We start from the raw sequence: 17,871 nt of genomic DNA, 5'->3' as shown, positions 1-17,871 counted from the left end.
GGCACCGATGGCCAGGGCAAGGGGGGTCCCGGGAGGGACGCACCAGAAGCAAGGGGCCAGCGGCGACTCCCAAAGCAGCAGCTGGAGATCGGGACCAGCTTCCCCACCAGGGCGTAGCGGGGGGGAAGAGTCCCACGTGTCAGGGCCGGCTTCCCCTCCAGTGGGGAGAGAAGATGAGTCAGGGCTGACCACGCCCCTATCGCTGAGTGAGGGAACAGGGGGGAAGTCAGACCCAGCTAGCCCCCCCCCGAAGGGGGAAGCAGTGACAGGAGCAGTGTAACGGTCAGGAGGAAGGTTGCCGGCTGGGCGCGCACGCCAAGTTCAAATGTACAGGCGCGCGGGACAGCAGGGAGCTCGGATTGGGAGCCAGGTCCTAAAGCACGCCGGAAGCAGGGGGAAGAATCCGGGGAATCAGCATCAGAAGAGTCCAGAAAGGGCGACAGCCCAGCGGGCAGACGGACCCAGATGAGAAAGGAGCAAAGGAGGAGGTGGAGCAAGGCTAGGGTCTTGAACTGGTGTCTGGGGGGAGGAGATTCAGACGGAACTTCAGCGGTCTAGGGTTGAGACGTAGAGCTGCGCGCCGCGGCTTTGAAATTGAAACTGAACCTTAATAAAGACTTTTGTATATAGCAAGAACTGGCGTTGGTCCTTTGTGAGCTGGGACCTTGGGCAGCTCTGACAGCTGCGCAGCCTGCATTCGCTCCATAAGACGCACACACATTTCCCCTTACTTTTTAGGAGGGAAAAAGTGAGTCTTATAGAACAAAAAATACGGTAAATATCTGAGAGGTGGTTTAGTGAGTGACAGCAGGTAGCGGATAGGCACCCCATGATTGTAATTGACCGATACCATTTATGAAACCACACGCTTGTTAAACTGCAATAAATAAACAGAAGTTTATGTTCCAATTTAACCCTGACTGGACTCAGTATTGTACCAGGTAGAGCCTGGGTGGGGGCAGCGAGAAATAAAGTGGTGGCACAGGGATGAATAGACAGTGAAACGTCCGGGGACCCTGTGTGATCGCCACACACGTCCTTGGACATTCTGCCATCTCTGTTCTGTGGACATAACCATGTCAGCATAGACATCACTGAGACATGAGGATGTGCATCCTCACAAAGAAACAAACAAAAATATATATTCATTATTTTGAAGCACCTTTCAGAAACAAATCAAACTTTGGCCCTTTTCTGCTGAAGTTTTTTTTCATGTGGAAAGTAACAAGCAACATGTTGAAAGTAACAAGCAACATTAGAACGGGCCTTTTCAGTGGTGGCTCCCTGCTTGTAGAATGCTCCCCGTCTTGGAGGTTCACCCAGTAACATTGTTACATATTTTCAAGTGTCAGGCAAAAACATTCCTTTTTAATCAAGCCTCAGGCTTTTAACTATCTGTGGCCTTTTTGCATGGGTTGGATGTTTTAATGTAGGTTTGTTTCTGTTTTTTTTTAAAAAAATAAAATTGTCATATATATAATGCGTGTGTGTGTGTGTGTGTGTAGTTTAGGGTATATGTTGTTTGCTTAAAATATTGTGAGTTGCTTTGACTTGCAATGGCAAAATAGTGACTAGTAAATTTAAGAAATAATAAGAAATAATAAGAACTGGGATAGCTCAATCGGTAGAATGCAGGACTCTGAATTTCAGGGTTGTGGGTTTGAGTCCCACACTGGGCGAAAGATTCCTGCATTGCAGAGGGCTGGGCTGGATGACCCTTGTGGGCCCTTCCAACTCTTAGTATTTCTCCGAATATTAAGTCTAGCCTTGAAGCTCACAACTATAACATGACAATACCTTGAAGGGTTTGCTTTGCAAAGAGGATCAGGCACCTTTAAGCGGATAAAAATTAGTGTGTGTGGGGGGGGCATTGCCAATATCTTACACATTTCCTCAGAATGAAGAATTCCTCTCTTCTCTGGCTGCAATCTCCCTTGGACAAAACTACAAGGGCATAAAAACCACAGGGAAAAAAGACAACCCAGCAACATTAACTATGATGCATGATACAGGCCAGTGTTTATGAAACATTTTAATGAACACCAGGAAGCCACATAATATGATTATTGGTGCCATTAGGCTTTTATTTATGCCGAACGAATCGTTGAGCCAAGGAACTGGCACTCGGTTTGGGGATTACGGCACTTCGGAGATCCCTGCTGGGACATAGCCGCAGTTGCAACAGGTTAGCGAACGAGGCTGTAAGTCATAGAGCTCCTTCCACTGAATGCTGGACGTTAAATAATTTAAAGGCAAGTTTTGGAAACGAGAAATACACGCTGCTAACCGCGCAAGCGATAAAAATAAATGATAGCGAGGGTAAATCAAGGCCACATCAAGCCGTTGCATTTCCCTTTGGCCCAGCTTCCCCACTGGCATTTAAATCCTGGTTCTCAAAAATTTGCAGGGCAAGCTTCTCTAAGGCCCCATCTGCAAGATATACTTTGGCTTCCTCCAAATCCTGGGAGCTGTGGTTTGCTAAGGTTGCTGAAAGCAGACGCCCCTATTTCCCTTCCATGATTTTCAGAGTGGTCTAAAAATCATTCCTTCTTCCTAGGAAACTGGGAATTTGAGCTATGAGAGCAGAATATGAGTCTCCAAACAACGCTCAGCACCCTTGGCAAAACTACAGCTCCCAAAATTATTTAGGGGAAGGTATGGCTGTTTCAATGAATGATGTGGTCCAAGTAAGATTTGCCTCAAGTTGCAAAGTGACACTTGCAGGTGACAGTGATCCTTCCAGTACACAAAAGACCTCAAAATATATGTCCCCTCGAAAATGGTCAATGCACAAAAGTGTGTTTGCTTTTTCTTCTCAGTTCCTGTTTGTGCTGGCCCACACTTTAGAGACACTCAGATTTCATCAGATGCCAGGTTTGGACGCAGACCGTCTCATCTGTTTTGAGCAGAAGCCCAAAGAACTTCTAACTGAGACTGGCTTGTGTAGGTGCCTTTTATCCCATTGGCTGGGATGCACCGCATGGGAGACTTTCCTACACCATTTTGTGGCCCTGTCTCTTTTTGTGCTCTTTTGTGTTATGCCATGTCCCGCAACAACCATTTGTTCTCATGCCACATCCAGCCACTTTGTGACTGGCACACAGAACGCTTTCTCAAATTTCCTGAACGCACCACGGCAAACTGTAGTTATATGGCGCCCCGTGCGTGTCGGGAGGTAATGCCTGAATGTTGTTGTTGTTGTTGAATGCCTGAATAACAACAACAAATACTTTATTGTAGTCCAAAGACCCACAAGATGAAGTTCAGGGTAAATAAAGTTCATTAAAAGCATGCAGACTACTAGGATAAATCGTAAGACTATGCTTGTTTCTGACTTCTGTCTAATGGAAATGGGTCTCTGACCCTGACCATCTCAGAGGTCGCATTTGTGTTAGAAATCCATCTTCTTGCCCGCCAGTACTGCTGTACAGAAAGGCACAAAGGAAACAGGTTAAATAAAGTAAAGTGAATTTAAGACACTGTGTGTGTTGTGGGCCCTGCTTTGCTTCCCACCAGCCACTACTTCTCCACCCTTACTTTTCTATCAACGTGGGTTGCTTCCATGTTGCCCGCACCCCCACCTCCAGCCATAAGACAAGAAAACAAAAGGGCTGCTTGAAATCTGGGATTTTGCCCCAAACTGATAACAAGCACAGTCTCGAAAATTTCAAATGCTATTTGACAGATGGGCTTAATTAGCTATTCCGATACAAAGTCATAATATTTGCAGTTAATATTCATACTAAAACACCCTGCTGCCTGTGATAATATTTGTATGTTAATCCTGTTACGATAAGGGTTTCGGTCCCCCAAACCTCTCCAAACAGAAAGCGCGATACGTTTCAGAATTCCGATAAAAGCGGCGCGTATCCTTCCCGCCTGCTTGTCGCTGGCATGAGCATCTCTTTAATCCGTGAAATTACACCTGTCACAGTGAGTTAGCTTTATTAACACTGTTTCCCGATCCACGGAAAATGATCAGAACACACGAAAGTGTGGAATTTCCAGTTAATTAATGCCACCACCTTTTCATTTATACAATCAATTTCTGGTGGTGTGTGTGTGTGTGGTTTTTTTAAAAAAAAGAGTGATAGTTAACTGTAATGGATCTAGGGGTTGCTCGTGTGTAAACCGGCGCCACACCTGGCTGGGTTGCCTGAGTGAACCTTTTCTGTCCAGACAGCCACTCGCCTGTGGCTGTCTCAATCGCTGGCAGAATCCGTCAGTGGGTGTTTCTTGAACTTCTTCCAGCAAAGAAGCTCTTTGACGCCTAGTCTCCGCCTACTCTCCCTGCGCGGAAGCCTTCTGCGCAAGGAGGGTGTGGGCAGCGGAGGACCCTTACTCTCCCCACTGGTCCCCGGCAAGGAGTCATGGGACCGCCTTGCCGATTCCCCCATCTGCCCCCCTTCTCCACTGGTGCTACGCTGATTCCCTTCCCCAGAAGATGGGCTGCCTCTCCCCATCCCTGGACGCTCTCTGGAATCCCTCTGGAGCCCGCTCTCTCCCTCCGGCCCTGATGGCAGTTCCCTGACATTAACCTATATGTATATCTGGGGCATAGAGCAGTTAGAAATAACATATAAACAAATGCCGGCGGGTAACTAAACAAAGAAAGTTCTGTCAAGTTCTAAACAGCAGCTTTCATATTTGTTTCATGACATCAGAAATCGTTTGATGCTACGCAATCATTTTTCAATGAAAGCCAATACAGTGGTACCTCGGGTTAAGTACTTAATTCATTCCGGAAGTCCGTTCTTAACCTGAAACTGTTCTTAACCTGAAGCACCACTTTAGCTAATGGGGCCTCCTGCGGCCGCCATGAGGCCGGAGCACGATTTCTGTTCTCATCCTGAAGCAAAGTTCTTAACCTGAAGCAATATTTCTGGGTTAGCGGAGTCTGTAACCTGAAATGTATGTAACCTGAAGCATATGTAACCCGAGGTACCACTGTAATTTTAAAAAATTAAAAGCAGGACCCAATGTCTTCAGCGATCTGTCCCCTTTAAAATATACAATGGTAAAGCTAGATGTGAACTTAAGAGTTTGTCTAGTCCAGCACCCCTGACAGATGGCAGTGCGTCTTCTGCTTAAAATACCTCTGGCAAAGGAGAGACCACCACTTTCCGAGGCAGATTGTTCCACTGTCAAACAGCTGGTCCCTGTTGGAACAAAATCTGCTTCCCTGCCATTGTTACTTCTTGGTTCTCATCCTGTCTTCCAGGGCAACAAATCTGCTTCTGCATGGCAGCTCTTTGACTATTTGAAGACAGCGTGCATGCCTTCCCTTAATCCTCTCTTCTCCAGGCTAAACACGAACGAGGGCTGGGAACCAGATTCCGCTGAAACCCAAAGCAAATCAAGCAGCTCAAAGAGATCTGGTGCTGCCATGGAGCAGAGGATCCAATGGGAACTTGAGGCAGGCGGCCTCAGTGTGCTCCCCTCAGAGAGCACACTGAGGAAACAGAACCCAGCAGGATTGAATCCCCCACTCAACAGCCGGTGAGTGGATTCAGTTCTGCTGGGTGCTCCTTCACTCCTGTGTGGTGCAAAGCAGCTCTCAGCACTATTGAACCTCCTGCTCTTCTTGTTAGAATTCTTGCTCCGTGATTGCAGTCATAGGATTGTTGTCTATCACATGACAGTATATGTTTTGACTCCACAGAGTAGGAAGTGATGAAGACAGGATGTTTGTGTTACTGTGTTCCGTGAAGTGGAGCTATTGTCCTTTGTTCTTTCTCCTTGCTGTCTGATGCTAGAGAGAGAGGGAGCCATGTTGCAGTGCTCCGTGTGTGTTTATATGTCAATAAAGTAGATTAGCCAAAATGCTGAGTTGCTGAGGTCTGTCATGCAAGCTGCTAAGACTCTGCAGAACCCTAAGTGTGCCGATATCTATTGGAATTGGTCGCTGTGATGTTCGGGGCAGAAGAAAGCTTTTAAAGGTCCTGAACGATCGACCAGGAGGGAGGGAACATGCCAGTCGGGCATGTGTCTCTGCCAGGGGTGCTATTCGAGTGTGGGACAAGCTCCTGACACTTCTTCCCCCATCCACTCCTGCCCTGAATTGAGATGGGGTCGGATCTGGGGCCAGTGGTCCCAAGCAGGGTGGAATTTAGGTTTGATGAGGCCCTAAGCTACTGAAGGTAATGGGGCCCTTTATATGTCCAGCTGTCCTTTGTCAACAACAAATGGTCACTGCTTTTTGTGTTGAATGTATGCTATATGGTAATTTATGACCTAAAGCCATTTGCACATATTGCCACACAATCAGTCCGTGCAGAATGTAGGCACCCTATATATAGAAATGAGCAAACCAATGATATTTTAGGGAGCAGGCTAGCAGGCGGGTCCCATTACTTACTCATAGGAGCCTACACAACACAAAACACTGTTGCTGTATGTAGGTTTTATTTTATTTGTTTTTTATCTTATATTTTGGAAATGTACATCTAGTGTTTGCTTCCTTAAAAAAAAATTGGGGCCCCCAAGAGAGTGGGGCCCTAAGCTATAGCTTGTTTAGCTTATACGTAAATTTGGCACAGGTCCCAAGACTGGCCTGGATTGGGTCAGTGGAGAAGGGCGATGTACAGCCGTATTCAACATTCACACATCTCTTTTATAGGATTCGGTTTCATTATCTTGGTCACCTGTCTCTGAATATGCTCCAGATGGTCAATGTCTTTCTAAAAATGTAGCTCCCAGAACTGAACAGCAGTTCCATGAACAGTGAGCAAGCATAGTAGAAATTAATAGGAAAGCAGCATGTAAATAATTTAGTCTATTAGATGAGTGTCTTTTAAAATTAGCAATGAGTAGACTCCTCTGAGTCCAGTTTGCTGCTGGTCCATTAAGAATGGATTAATTAAGAAGATACCTTCCAGGCTACTAAAATGATCCAGCTTTGCTTTTCACTGAGAGGTACTAATCCGATCAGGCCTTAGACCCCAAGAGGTTCACAATGATGCAATCAGGCAATTCAAGCTCCTAACCATGATGGCTATGTTCTGCCCGCATTGTCAGAAGCAGCATGCCCCTTGATACTAGTCGCAGGTGGGTGGGTTGAGCGATGTTGTGCTCAGATCCCCCTTTTGGGCTTCTCGTGGTTGGTCACTGTGGCAACAGGAAGCTGGACAATAGGAGCCCTGCTGTGTTCTTCCATTTGTAGCCTTATTAGACTTTACTGATTGGTGGGCTCTGCGTTGTTCCCGGTCGGGAGGAAGGAAGTCAAATGACACCGAGGGTTGGTTCAGAGAAAGAGTTCTTTATTCCTGCTCTTCGGAGCAGCAGAAAGGCACTTGCGTGGTCAGTCCACAGCAAGTCCAAAGAAATGAGAAATTTCATGCAGTATATATATATCCTCCAGGCACCCTCTCCCCCCTTCCCCAGGAATCCAACCACGTCAGCCTATACACGCAGGTTGACATCACATATGTTCCTGCTCCGGTATTCTTAACCATAAAAGGGTATTCCTGTACTTCTAACCATGAAAGGGTATTCCTTCCTGTACTTCTGACCATAAAAGGGTATTCCTGTTCCTACTCTTATCTTGGAGCAAGAGGTCACCAACTCCAAGAACACACTCTGGCGCTGTTCCCGGACTAGGCCTGTGCGTCAGGATGTAAGATAAGACCTAGACGTGTCATCGCTACTCCACTGGAACAGCCAAGGTCATCCTTGCCGTCACAAACTGATAAAGGAGAGGGCTCTGAGCACTTGTTTATACAGCCAGGTTTTTGTTTATACATTGACTCAGAGCTCAAGTTAATGGGTTTTAGCTAAGGAAAAATAGGGATTTTGGTGCCCGTTTCAAACTGTCTGCACAGTCAGTTTTGGGTTTGGGAAACCCATTCCTTCACATTGTGTTCTTATTTCAACTTAAATGGCTGCAATTATTTTTAAATATGCATCTAAGCTGTTAAATTAGCACCCACAAATTTTATGCTACCTTTCGCCCTATTTATCTTCAGTGCACTTCCTCTTTAAGAAGGATGTGTTTGATTCCCCCCCCCCCCCCGTGCTGAGTCTCCCATTCCCCCAAGTGGCAAGGCTAGCCCAGAGGAGAAGCCCGTCCACTTTGGGTTTGCAGGACTTTTTCCAGTAACATCTCCTCATCCAGTCAGTCATCCCACACACCAAGAAAGACCACTGCTCTAGATTCACAATTAAGGTCCGTGCAACTGCCTTAGAGTGTTGCTGAGTGATATTGACAAAGTGCCAAAGGTATCCTGGGGGAATGCAAGTGAGAGATACAAGTTGAAATGGACTTTTATGAGTGTATTTATTTGAGTGGTTAAATAAAATATTGACTGTAGGCATTTTATTTAAACTGGCATAGGGCAGAAGAATGCATAAAGCTCAACAATTGAACTATTTTGTGATGTTTTGGAAGAACACATTCCAAGACCATATCCACAATATTCAGCGTCTCTCTCTCTCTCTTTTCTTTTCTTTTCTTTTCTTTTCTTTTCTTTTCTTTTCTTTTCTTTTCTTTTTTTGGTAATTCATGGACTTTTACAACTTCTGCTCTGCATCTTTGTTGTTTATTCTTCCTTTTCCTTTTCCTTTTTAAAAGAATGGTGGAGGGGAAATGATTACAAATCAGTACATGTGACCTGAAAGTCTAATGAAGTTCAGGCACCTGCCTTGCCTGGTGGGTCAACCAGAAGCTTGATAGAGCTTCTAGTTTTGCAGCCTGTCTGTGATTAAAACTGCAAGTTATCAAGTATCTTGAAAGCTGCAATTAGGGATGGAATAATATTTTAGTTTGGGGTCTTTCAGTTCTTCATTTTTCAAACAATAAATGTAGTTTGCAACATTTCTGCAGCAATCTGCATTTAAAAAATAAAAATCCTCATGGAAAATCTAAAATGCATTTTTGTATGTTGTCTTCAAAAATATGTGCAATTTCATCAAACATATGCATTTTGGTAAACACTGACTGGGTGGAGAACTGCATCACAGGATTCACTTATGTGTGGATTTAAAAGGATAGCTACGTTTTGGTTCCCACGTTGTTCCAGAAAGTGCAAATTTGATCAATTCAGCTTTAAATGTGAACTGAAACAGATTTTGCCCCATCCCTACAGACCGTATGTGCCTGGTTGCTCACCAGGCTGAAATGAAGTATGTGGATAACACCCAGGAAATCTATGTAACCCATTCTCCAGCCTCTTTGGGGAGAAATCCAAGGTGACCACCAGCATTCCTGAGATACATCACATAACATCAGGAGGCTCCCTGGGCAAAAAGTGTTTGAAGCATATTGTTAACAGCATAATCTCCGACACACACAGGGCATTATGATCCTCATTATGATAACACACTATGTTTATTACATGAATTCGTGCTTGTCCGTTTTGTGTACAGTGGTACCTTGTTTTGCAAACAGTCTGGTTTGCATACGTTTTGGATTACAAACACGTCAAACCCGGAAGTGCGTGTCCCGGTTTGCAAACTTTTTTTGGATTGCAACCCATTTATTTTTTATTTTATTTTTTTTTGGATTACGAACAAAAAAAATTTGCAGGCCCCATTGGCAAAAGCACGTCTTGGGTTACAACCTGTTTTGGTTTACATCTGTAATGAAATTTTGGAAGGGAGAAAGGCACCAGAGTCGTGGAAGGAAGCATATATTGCACTTATACCAAAAACAGAGACTGAAAAGACACAGCTTAATAACTACCGCCCCATATCGCTGCTTAATGTGGATTACAAAATTTTTGCAGATATCTTGGCTAAAAGACTAAAAAAGGTTCTAGTAGAAGAAATTCATAAAGACCAAGTGGGCTTTCTCCCAGGTAGACACTTGTCTGACAACATGAGGAATATAATTAATATTCTAGAAAAATTACAAGTGAATATCAATACCAAGGCAGTTCTGATATTTGTGGACGCAGAGATTCTTCTTTATGAAGAAGAATCTACAGGGGATGGGGGTAGGCCAAGGTTTTGAAAATGGTATAGGTGCAATTTACTCAGAACAAAAGGCAAAATTAATTGTGAACAATGTGGTGACAGAAGAATTCAAGATTGAGAAAGGGACACGACAAGCTTGCCCAATCTCTCCATTGCTCTTTATATCGGTCCTTGAGGTTTTGTTAAATATGATTAGAAAGGACCAAAGAGGTTAAAGGTATACAAGTGGGAGTTAAACAGCATAAACTGAAAGCATTTGCTGATGACTTAGTGTTGACTTTACAGGAGCCAGAATCAAGTACTAAAAGGGTATTGGAACTGATTCAAGAATTTGGACAAGTAGCAGGTTTTAAGTTGAACAAGATGAAAACTAAGGTTTTAGAGAAAAAAATAACTGTGAATGAGAGAGAAAAGTTTCAGGAGGAGACAGGATTAACATTGGTTAAGAAAGTGAAATATTTAGGGGTTAATATGACAGCCAAAAATGTGAATTTATTTAAGGATAATTATGAAAAATGTTGGACTGAAGTGAAAAAGGATTTAGAAATATGGACAAATTTGAAGTTATCATTGTTAGGCCGAATTGCTGTGATAAAAATGAATGTGCTGCCAAGGATGTTGTTTTTGTTTCAAACATTGCAAATTTTGGATAAGATGGATTGTTTCAAGAAGTGGCAGAAAGATATTTCTAGATTTGTTTGGCAGGGCAAGAAGCCTCAAATAAAATTTAAGATATTAACTGATGCTAAAGAAAGAGGTGGATTTGCCCTGCCAGACCTTAAACTATATTATGAATCAGCTGCCTTTTGCTGGCTGAGAGAATGGCTGCTTCTTGAAAACACTGATGTGTTGGATTTAGAAGGTTTTCATAATGTATTTGGTTGGCATGCATATTTGTGGTATGATAAGGTAAAAGCACATAGAGCGTTTAAAAATCACATTGTTAGAAAAGCATTGTTTAATGTTTGGATAAGATTTAGGGATTTGTTAGAAAAGAAAACCCCAAGATGGTTCCCCAATGGAAGCGAAGGCACAGAAAAAACTCAATATGGAGGCCAAATGGCCGAAATATTGGGAAATTTTGGAACAAGATGGAGAAAGAATAAAATTGCAGAGCTTTGAAAAATTGAAAAATAAAGTGCGAGACTGGCTTCATTATTACCAAATAATGGAGGCATATAATTCGGACAAAAAAGTTGGCTTCCAAGTGGAAAAATCAAAATTGGAAACAGAATTGTTTGATCCCAAAACTAAGCATTTGTCAATAATGTATAACTTGTTGCTGAGATGGAACACTCAAGATGAAATGGTGAAATCAGTTATGATTAAATGGGCACAAGATGTTGGACATAACATAATGATGGCTGACTGGGAACAGTTATGGACCACTGGTATGAAATTTACGGCATGTAATGCCCTAAGAGAAAACTTAATGAAAATGATTTACAGGTGGTACATGACACCAGTCAAGCTTGCAAAAATTTACCATTTGCCCGATAATAAATGTTGGAAATGTAATGAGATTGAAGGTACATTCTTTCACCTTTGGTGGACATGCCCAAGGATTAAGACATTCTGGGAGATGATTTATAATGAAATGAAAAAGGTATTCAAATATACCTTCCTGAAGAAACCAGAGGCCTTTCTTCTGGGCATGGTTGGCCAATTGGTGCCAAAGAAGGATAGAACATTTTTTATGTATGCAACAACAGCAGCAAGAATACTCATCGCAAAATATTGGAAGACACAAGATTTACCCACCCGGGAAGAATGGCAGATGAAGTTGATAGACTACATGGAATTGGCGGAAATGACTGGCAGAATCAGAGACCAGGAAGAAGAGTCGGTGGAAGAAGACTGGAAAAAGTTTAAAGACTATTTACGGAAATACTGTAAAATTAATGAATGTTAGGAAAATGTTGGAATGAAGTTATATGGCTTTAGTAGAAATGTTATGAGGAATGAAGGATAAACAGATTAATAGAGTATTAAAGGGAAAATAAGGCTAGAATGTGTTAAGATATAGGATTAAAAATAGAGGAAGATGGAAAGGAATTGCAGGAAAAATTAATAGAAGTGGAATACAAAAAGGGAGGTGCAAGGAGGTCGCGGAAATAAGTGAATGAAAGATAAGATATTGAAATTATTTGATGTGTTTTAAATTGTATTTGTTTTGTTTTGTTAGTTTAATGTTAGTGTTTTATTAGTGTAAAGTGTAGCAGGGTTTTTTGGTTTTCTTCTTTTTTTTCTTTTTGCATTGCATTGTATTGTATTGTATTGTTTTTATTTTTTGTAGTGTTTAAATTGTTGGAAAAGGTAATAAACATTATTATTTTTTTTAAAAAAAGCACAACCTGTTTTGGTTTACAAACGGACCTCTGGAACGGATTATGGTTGTAAACCAAGGTACCACTTTATTGAGTTGTCATCCTTCCCTGTTTAGAAAGGGGGATGTGGTATTAGTTATGTAAGGCACAATGGCCAGTAGGAGGTGCTGTGCAGGGAGGTTGGAGATTGCAAGTAGGAAAACAAAGTTAGCAATGACCTCTCCCAACATGGCATCCTGGTTTTCTGTTCATCCTATACTGGAAAAGATAAATCTTTGCTCGTTGGTAGTCCCAACCAAGTCACATTCTCTTCACGTAATCTACCTCACTTACGCAGACACTGGAATGATATTCTTTCCAATACTAGAAATTTAGGGCACATTGCTGATAATAATATTGCACATTATTCCATGAATAGAGAGGTGTATGTGCAAAAACTAGCCTACTGTACAAATATGACATTTACATTTGTGGATCTTCCCAGATTTCCTTCTGGCCCTGCCCACCACCAATATGTGGCCCTCAAAAGTTTGCATGGAAGGGAATGTGTTCCCTGGGCTGGAAAAACAACAACCATGGCAGCTCTGATGTATACGAATGGCCCCTAGCTGTTAGTAAAACCAGAACAAAAGTGATTGTTTTCATAAACGAGGAACCGAAACAGTAGCCAGCTTCTTAAATGCTGATTGTTTTAAGGGTCACTGTCCTACATTAACAATTACACTGTGGGAATTAAAAAAAAAAAATCAAGCTCTAAGTCTCTGAATGTGGATTAAAAATTCACTCACAAGAACGGTGGAATGAAGCATGTAAAGCCTTTTTTTTTTTTTTTAATTCCCCCTGGAAAGTTCAGGATACAAACCAAGGGTAGTAATTAGCAAGACGCTCATCTTTAAAGCTTTCCAGTAATTTGAAGAGACTGAACAAGAGGGTTGGACAAAATTCAAAGCTCCTTTTAAAAAAGGAAAACACACACACACACACACACACAGCCTTCTGCCTTTTCCTAGTTCCTTTAGGCGATTGAGATGGCTTTTTTTTAAAAAAATACATTCCTCTTTGATAGACATACAGCACAATAAGCAAAATAATAATATTATAAACCAACTCAAAATGATAGCATCCTTAGGTCATAGCCAACTAACTTCAACTGAGAGTAGGCCCAGGGAACATAATAAGTAAGTTAGTGATGGATCTACTCTGAGTAGGACTGGCATTGAATACAACCCAAAATCTACCCCTCCCTCTCCACCCCCAAAGATACATTTGCTGCATATATTTGATGAGCATGGTGTAGAACTTCATGATAAGAAAGAAAGAAAGAAAGAAAGAAAGAAAGAAAGAAAGAAAGATCTGCTATGAATAAAAAGGATCCAAAGGTGTGAAAACAAATCTGACCTTTGACAGACAATATTTAAAGGGGTTTCTTCCCCAAGCAACTTTCTAAACAGCCAAGGGACCAATTTTCATGTGAGCTTGACCTCTGGCAAAGCCTTACACACTGCAGAGGATTCTGAGGCACATTCAACAGCACATGCTCACGTTCTTCACTGTAAACCCACACAAAATGTCAACATGCCCCAGAAGAACCTTCCCAACCCCAAAGGAGCATCCTAAAGAATCCCACAAAGTCTTCAACATTTTCTACTAGCCTGCTGGAGGCTGGCAGAGCAGTGATGGATCGTTCCAATGCAGTAGAGGCTGGTCTGTTATGGGAAATGGGGAACTGCCCCACCACACTCAGCCAATTCCCACCTGCCTGCCTTCTTATTTAACCACAACCTCAGCAGGTAGCCCTGGCTTCCGGCTTCCTCCTGCTCCTTAGTGTTAGAGTTCTTGCAGAACTCAACAGGAGGAGGGGGAACAGCAGTAGAATTGGTTGGTTCCTCCTGTGATTGGCTCTGGCTCCACCTACTGTTGGTCTCCCTATCTTCTGCCCTTCCAGTCCCAGTGGGCACTGTGGCTCCCCCAGTAACCTGTTGCATTACTGTGCTAGGTGTGGAAGGAGGAGGTTTCTCTCCACTGATACATCACTTGGTTTCTGTGCTAGGTTTGGAAGAGGGACAGAATGCCCCCTCACATGACTCCACAGCACTGGGTTTATGCATACGCTAAGGAACTGTGGTTTAGGGGCTCAGATTATGCGGGGCCCTATAAACACAAAAACTATTACTAAATTTAAAGTTTTTCGTAATTGATTAAAAAAAAATAAAGGAACCGGGAGAAACAGACACTAATAGAGACCTTATCATTCTGCTATGACAAAAGTGTACTTAATGGCCACACAATTACTTGTCACATTGTGCTTATGAATCTGGAGAAATAACAATATCAAAATTTCATTAGCTGATCTTGGTTGCTGTACATTCAAAGTATTCATGCAGGCTAAGTGAGAAATCATAAGGTATTTTCATTTAAAGGTATTTCATATGCAAATAAGATTATTGCAAGATTTATGCTTTATGGTTGTGAGCTTTGAGTTCCATCCTAGCCTTGGTACTGATATATATGCAGATATAAAACTTTATTATTTCTATTTCCATTGCGTTACAATAAAACATTATTCTGCTCATGCTATGCGGCCTCTTAAACCTGATGTCACTTAAGGCTTCCATATGTCATGATCCTGCTCTGCTCTTTCACCAGCTCATTCACTTACCTGCCTGCCCTTCCTTGTCACTGATGACTACCAGGTAGGTGCTTAAATCAGGGAAGAGGAACTTGCAGCCCTCAAGTTGTTGTTGAACTCCAACTCCCATCAGCCCAAGCCAGCATGGCCAATGGTCAGGGGTAATGGGAGTTTTAGTTCAGTAACATCAGGAGGACCAAATCTTCCCCACCCTGATTTCCATAACACTCCTGTGACTGTGTATCATAGGGAAAGATCTATAGTGGTGAGCAAGTGCTTTCTCAGGAAAGTTTATCTGTTATATGCTTTTCAAGGCTGCCCTGATAAGCTTCTGAGCCACACCGCTGGCTGATGCTGAATTCAATACAAGTCAGTTAATTGGGTCCAGACTTCAGAGATGGAGACTGGGGATAACATTTTCAGACTGAAGGTGTTCCATTTCCCAATTCTCAATTCACAAATATCCTGAGGTTAGAAATGGTGCAGACTAGATCTCTTACACTTTGCCATGTCCCGCATGACCTGAATGGACACTCCAAAATACAGCAAACACCCCGACATATCTTGGCATGGCAAGGGAAAATCAACAGTGATGTCCAAACTTCTTTTTAAGGAAGTGGTTCACTATAATTCACTTTCCCAGGAGGTACTCAGAAGTACCCTGAGACACAGCTTGAAAACTACTGGTAATAACCTACGTACCTCTTTCCCAAGGGGGTAGATTTTCTTCGACAAAATATAACAGCCGGTGCATATTTCCCAATATAATCCACACTCTTCTGGACATCCCATGTGTATGGATTGCTGGCTCTTATGCTGAAAACATTGACACCTTTCTTCACCTTTGCCCTGGGAGAAAGAAGAAGCTATGTTAACAAGCAGACAGGGACTGCGAGGTCTAGCTGCTCTCACCAGTCTTCACTGCATTACCACTCACTACTGGTCCTTCAAAGAGGCGATGATTTAAGAAAGCTATCCTTCGGCATTCACACAGGTAGAGTTCATTTAGCTGTGAGGTGTGTGCACACAGCACTAAAATCGGCATCAAACTCTCAAGCCAAGGTAATACAACATGTTTGCTGCACCACCTAGTTTAATGACCCCAGACTCCAGTTGTGACTAAGATACCGAGGTCCCATCTGTGCTATTCATTTAAAGCAGTATCATACCACTTTAAACAGTTAAGGCTCCCCCCCCCCATAAAATTCTGGGAAGTGTAGTTTCTTACGAGTGCAGAGAACTACACTTCCCAGAATTCTCTGCAAAGGATCAATTGTTAAACTGCTCTGGGAACTGTGGCTCTGTAAAGGAAATAGGGGTCTTCTTACACTGCTCAGTACCCTTAAACTACACTTCCCACGATTCTTTGGAGAAAACCTCAACTGCTTTGAAGTGATATGATGATGCTTTAAATGCTTTTAATGCAGGTGGGGCCCGAGGCAGAGGCTTCAGAGTCCCCACTTAAGGAGCTAGAACAGGTTCATGACTCAACCTTATGCTGGTGATCCAGGACAAGTGAACCTGAGGCTCTTAGGAGCCCCCAAAACCATATCCAAACCTGTGCACTTTTGGTGTCAATAAATGTTCTACTGGAACAAAGAAAGAACTGGTTGGAAATCAGGATCCCAGAGAGATGAAGCATGAAGCTGAGAACCAGGATCCCAGGATCCAATTCTGCTGAATGTCTCTCAGTGTGGATGCCAGTTCCCTATGTACTGTAAAGGTGATGTTCAGGCTTCAACATGGAACACAGGAAGATTGGTCCAATGTGACTTATCAATGACAAGGTCCATAGAAAGCTGTCTTCCACTGAGTCAGTTCATCTACTGCAATACTGCCTACACCAGGGGTTGTCAACCTGGTCCCTACCGCCCACTAGTGGGCATTTCAGGATTCTAGGTGGGCTGTAGGGAATTCTACGGCACAAGCTGAATCCTCTTTCCATTGAGCACTGGTGGGCAGTAAGGAAATTTTACCATCAATAAAAATGAAGAAGAGAAGAGTTTGGATTTGACATCCCTCTTTATCACTACCCTAAGGAGTCTCAAAGCGGCTAACAATTTCCTTTCCCTTCCTCCCCCACAACAAACACTCTGTGAGGTGAGTGGAGCTGAGAGACTTCAAAGAAGTGTGACAAGCCCAAGGTCACCTAGCAGCTGCATGTGGAGGAGCAGGGAAGTGAACCCGGTTCACCAGATTACAAGTCTACCACTCTTAACCACTAGGTATGAAAAGGCTGACTACTCATGGTCTACACTGATTAGCAGTGACTCTCCAGGGTTTCAGCTATACCTGGAGATGCTAGAGCTTCTGCATGCAAAGTAGGCGCTCAACCATTGAGCTCCATCCCCAGCATCTGGGAAGGGCAGGGGGTTGTAGTTTTTAGATCAGGCGTCAGAAGCATGTAGCCTCCAAAATGCAGATCAACTTCCACCAGCCCCAGCCAGCCGGGCAGATGGCTATGGATGGTGGTAACCCAACACCACCCAGAGCACCGCAATCTCCCCAAGCTTGGCCTAGATCCTCACCCTGTGACTAGTAGCATCAGAATAAATTACACAAAGTGGCACAAAGGAAAGGATAATGCATGCAAAGCAAGAGGAATTGTGCACATTTGCCCAAATTGTGCAGGTTGCAGAATCCAACTTTCCTTGATTTTAGAATCTGGATTGCTGTGACATGTGATTCTGATATTTTCTTTGAAAAGCAGGATACACACGGCCTTGAATATTCATGAGGGGCTTTGCAAGTGTCAAATGAAGAAGAGATGTCATTATTACAAGGGAAGGCACATTTGGCAGCCTCTCCCGAGACGGCTTCTGACTTAAACAGTGGGAAGAGTGCCAAGGCAGTGTAACAAACAACACGGGATTCCTTTCCCAATCCATTTGGATTACAAGACTGGCATTTATTGGGTTCATCTGCCTAGCTGGCCTTCAGATTCTACCCTTTGGCTGTTTTCACAATTTGTCTTGAACAATTATTCTATGTAGGAGGACAGAC

General features: G+C 43.0%; 1 protein-coding gene across 1 annotated transcript in view; it reads right to left on the bottom strand.

The window, feature by feature from the left end:
- Nucleotides 1–17,871, bottom strand: part of LOC307204695 (transmembrane protein 132D-like) — a 500,406-nt gene that overhangs the window by 278,101 nt on the left and 204,434 nt on the right. Inside the window, exon 3 of the mRNA XM_079956511.1 lies at nt 15,571–15,717. Within this exon, the coding sequence (XP_079812637.1) occupies nt 15,571–15,717 (147 nt within the window). The remainder of the gene's footprint in view (nt 1–15,570; nt 15,718–17,871) is intronic.

The sequence above is a fragment of the Podarcis cretensis genome (assembly GCF_951804945.1).
Source record: "Podarcis cretensis genome assembly, chromosome: 16".
Lineage (NCBI taxonomy): Eukaryota > Metazoa > Chordata > Lepidosauria > Squamata > Lacertidae > Podarcis > Podarcis cretensis.
The sequence above is the reverse complement of the archived record's forward strand: the minus strand, read 5'-3'. Positions and strand labels throughout refer to the sequence as shown.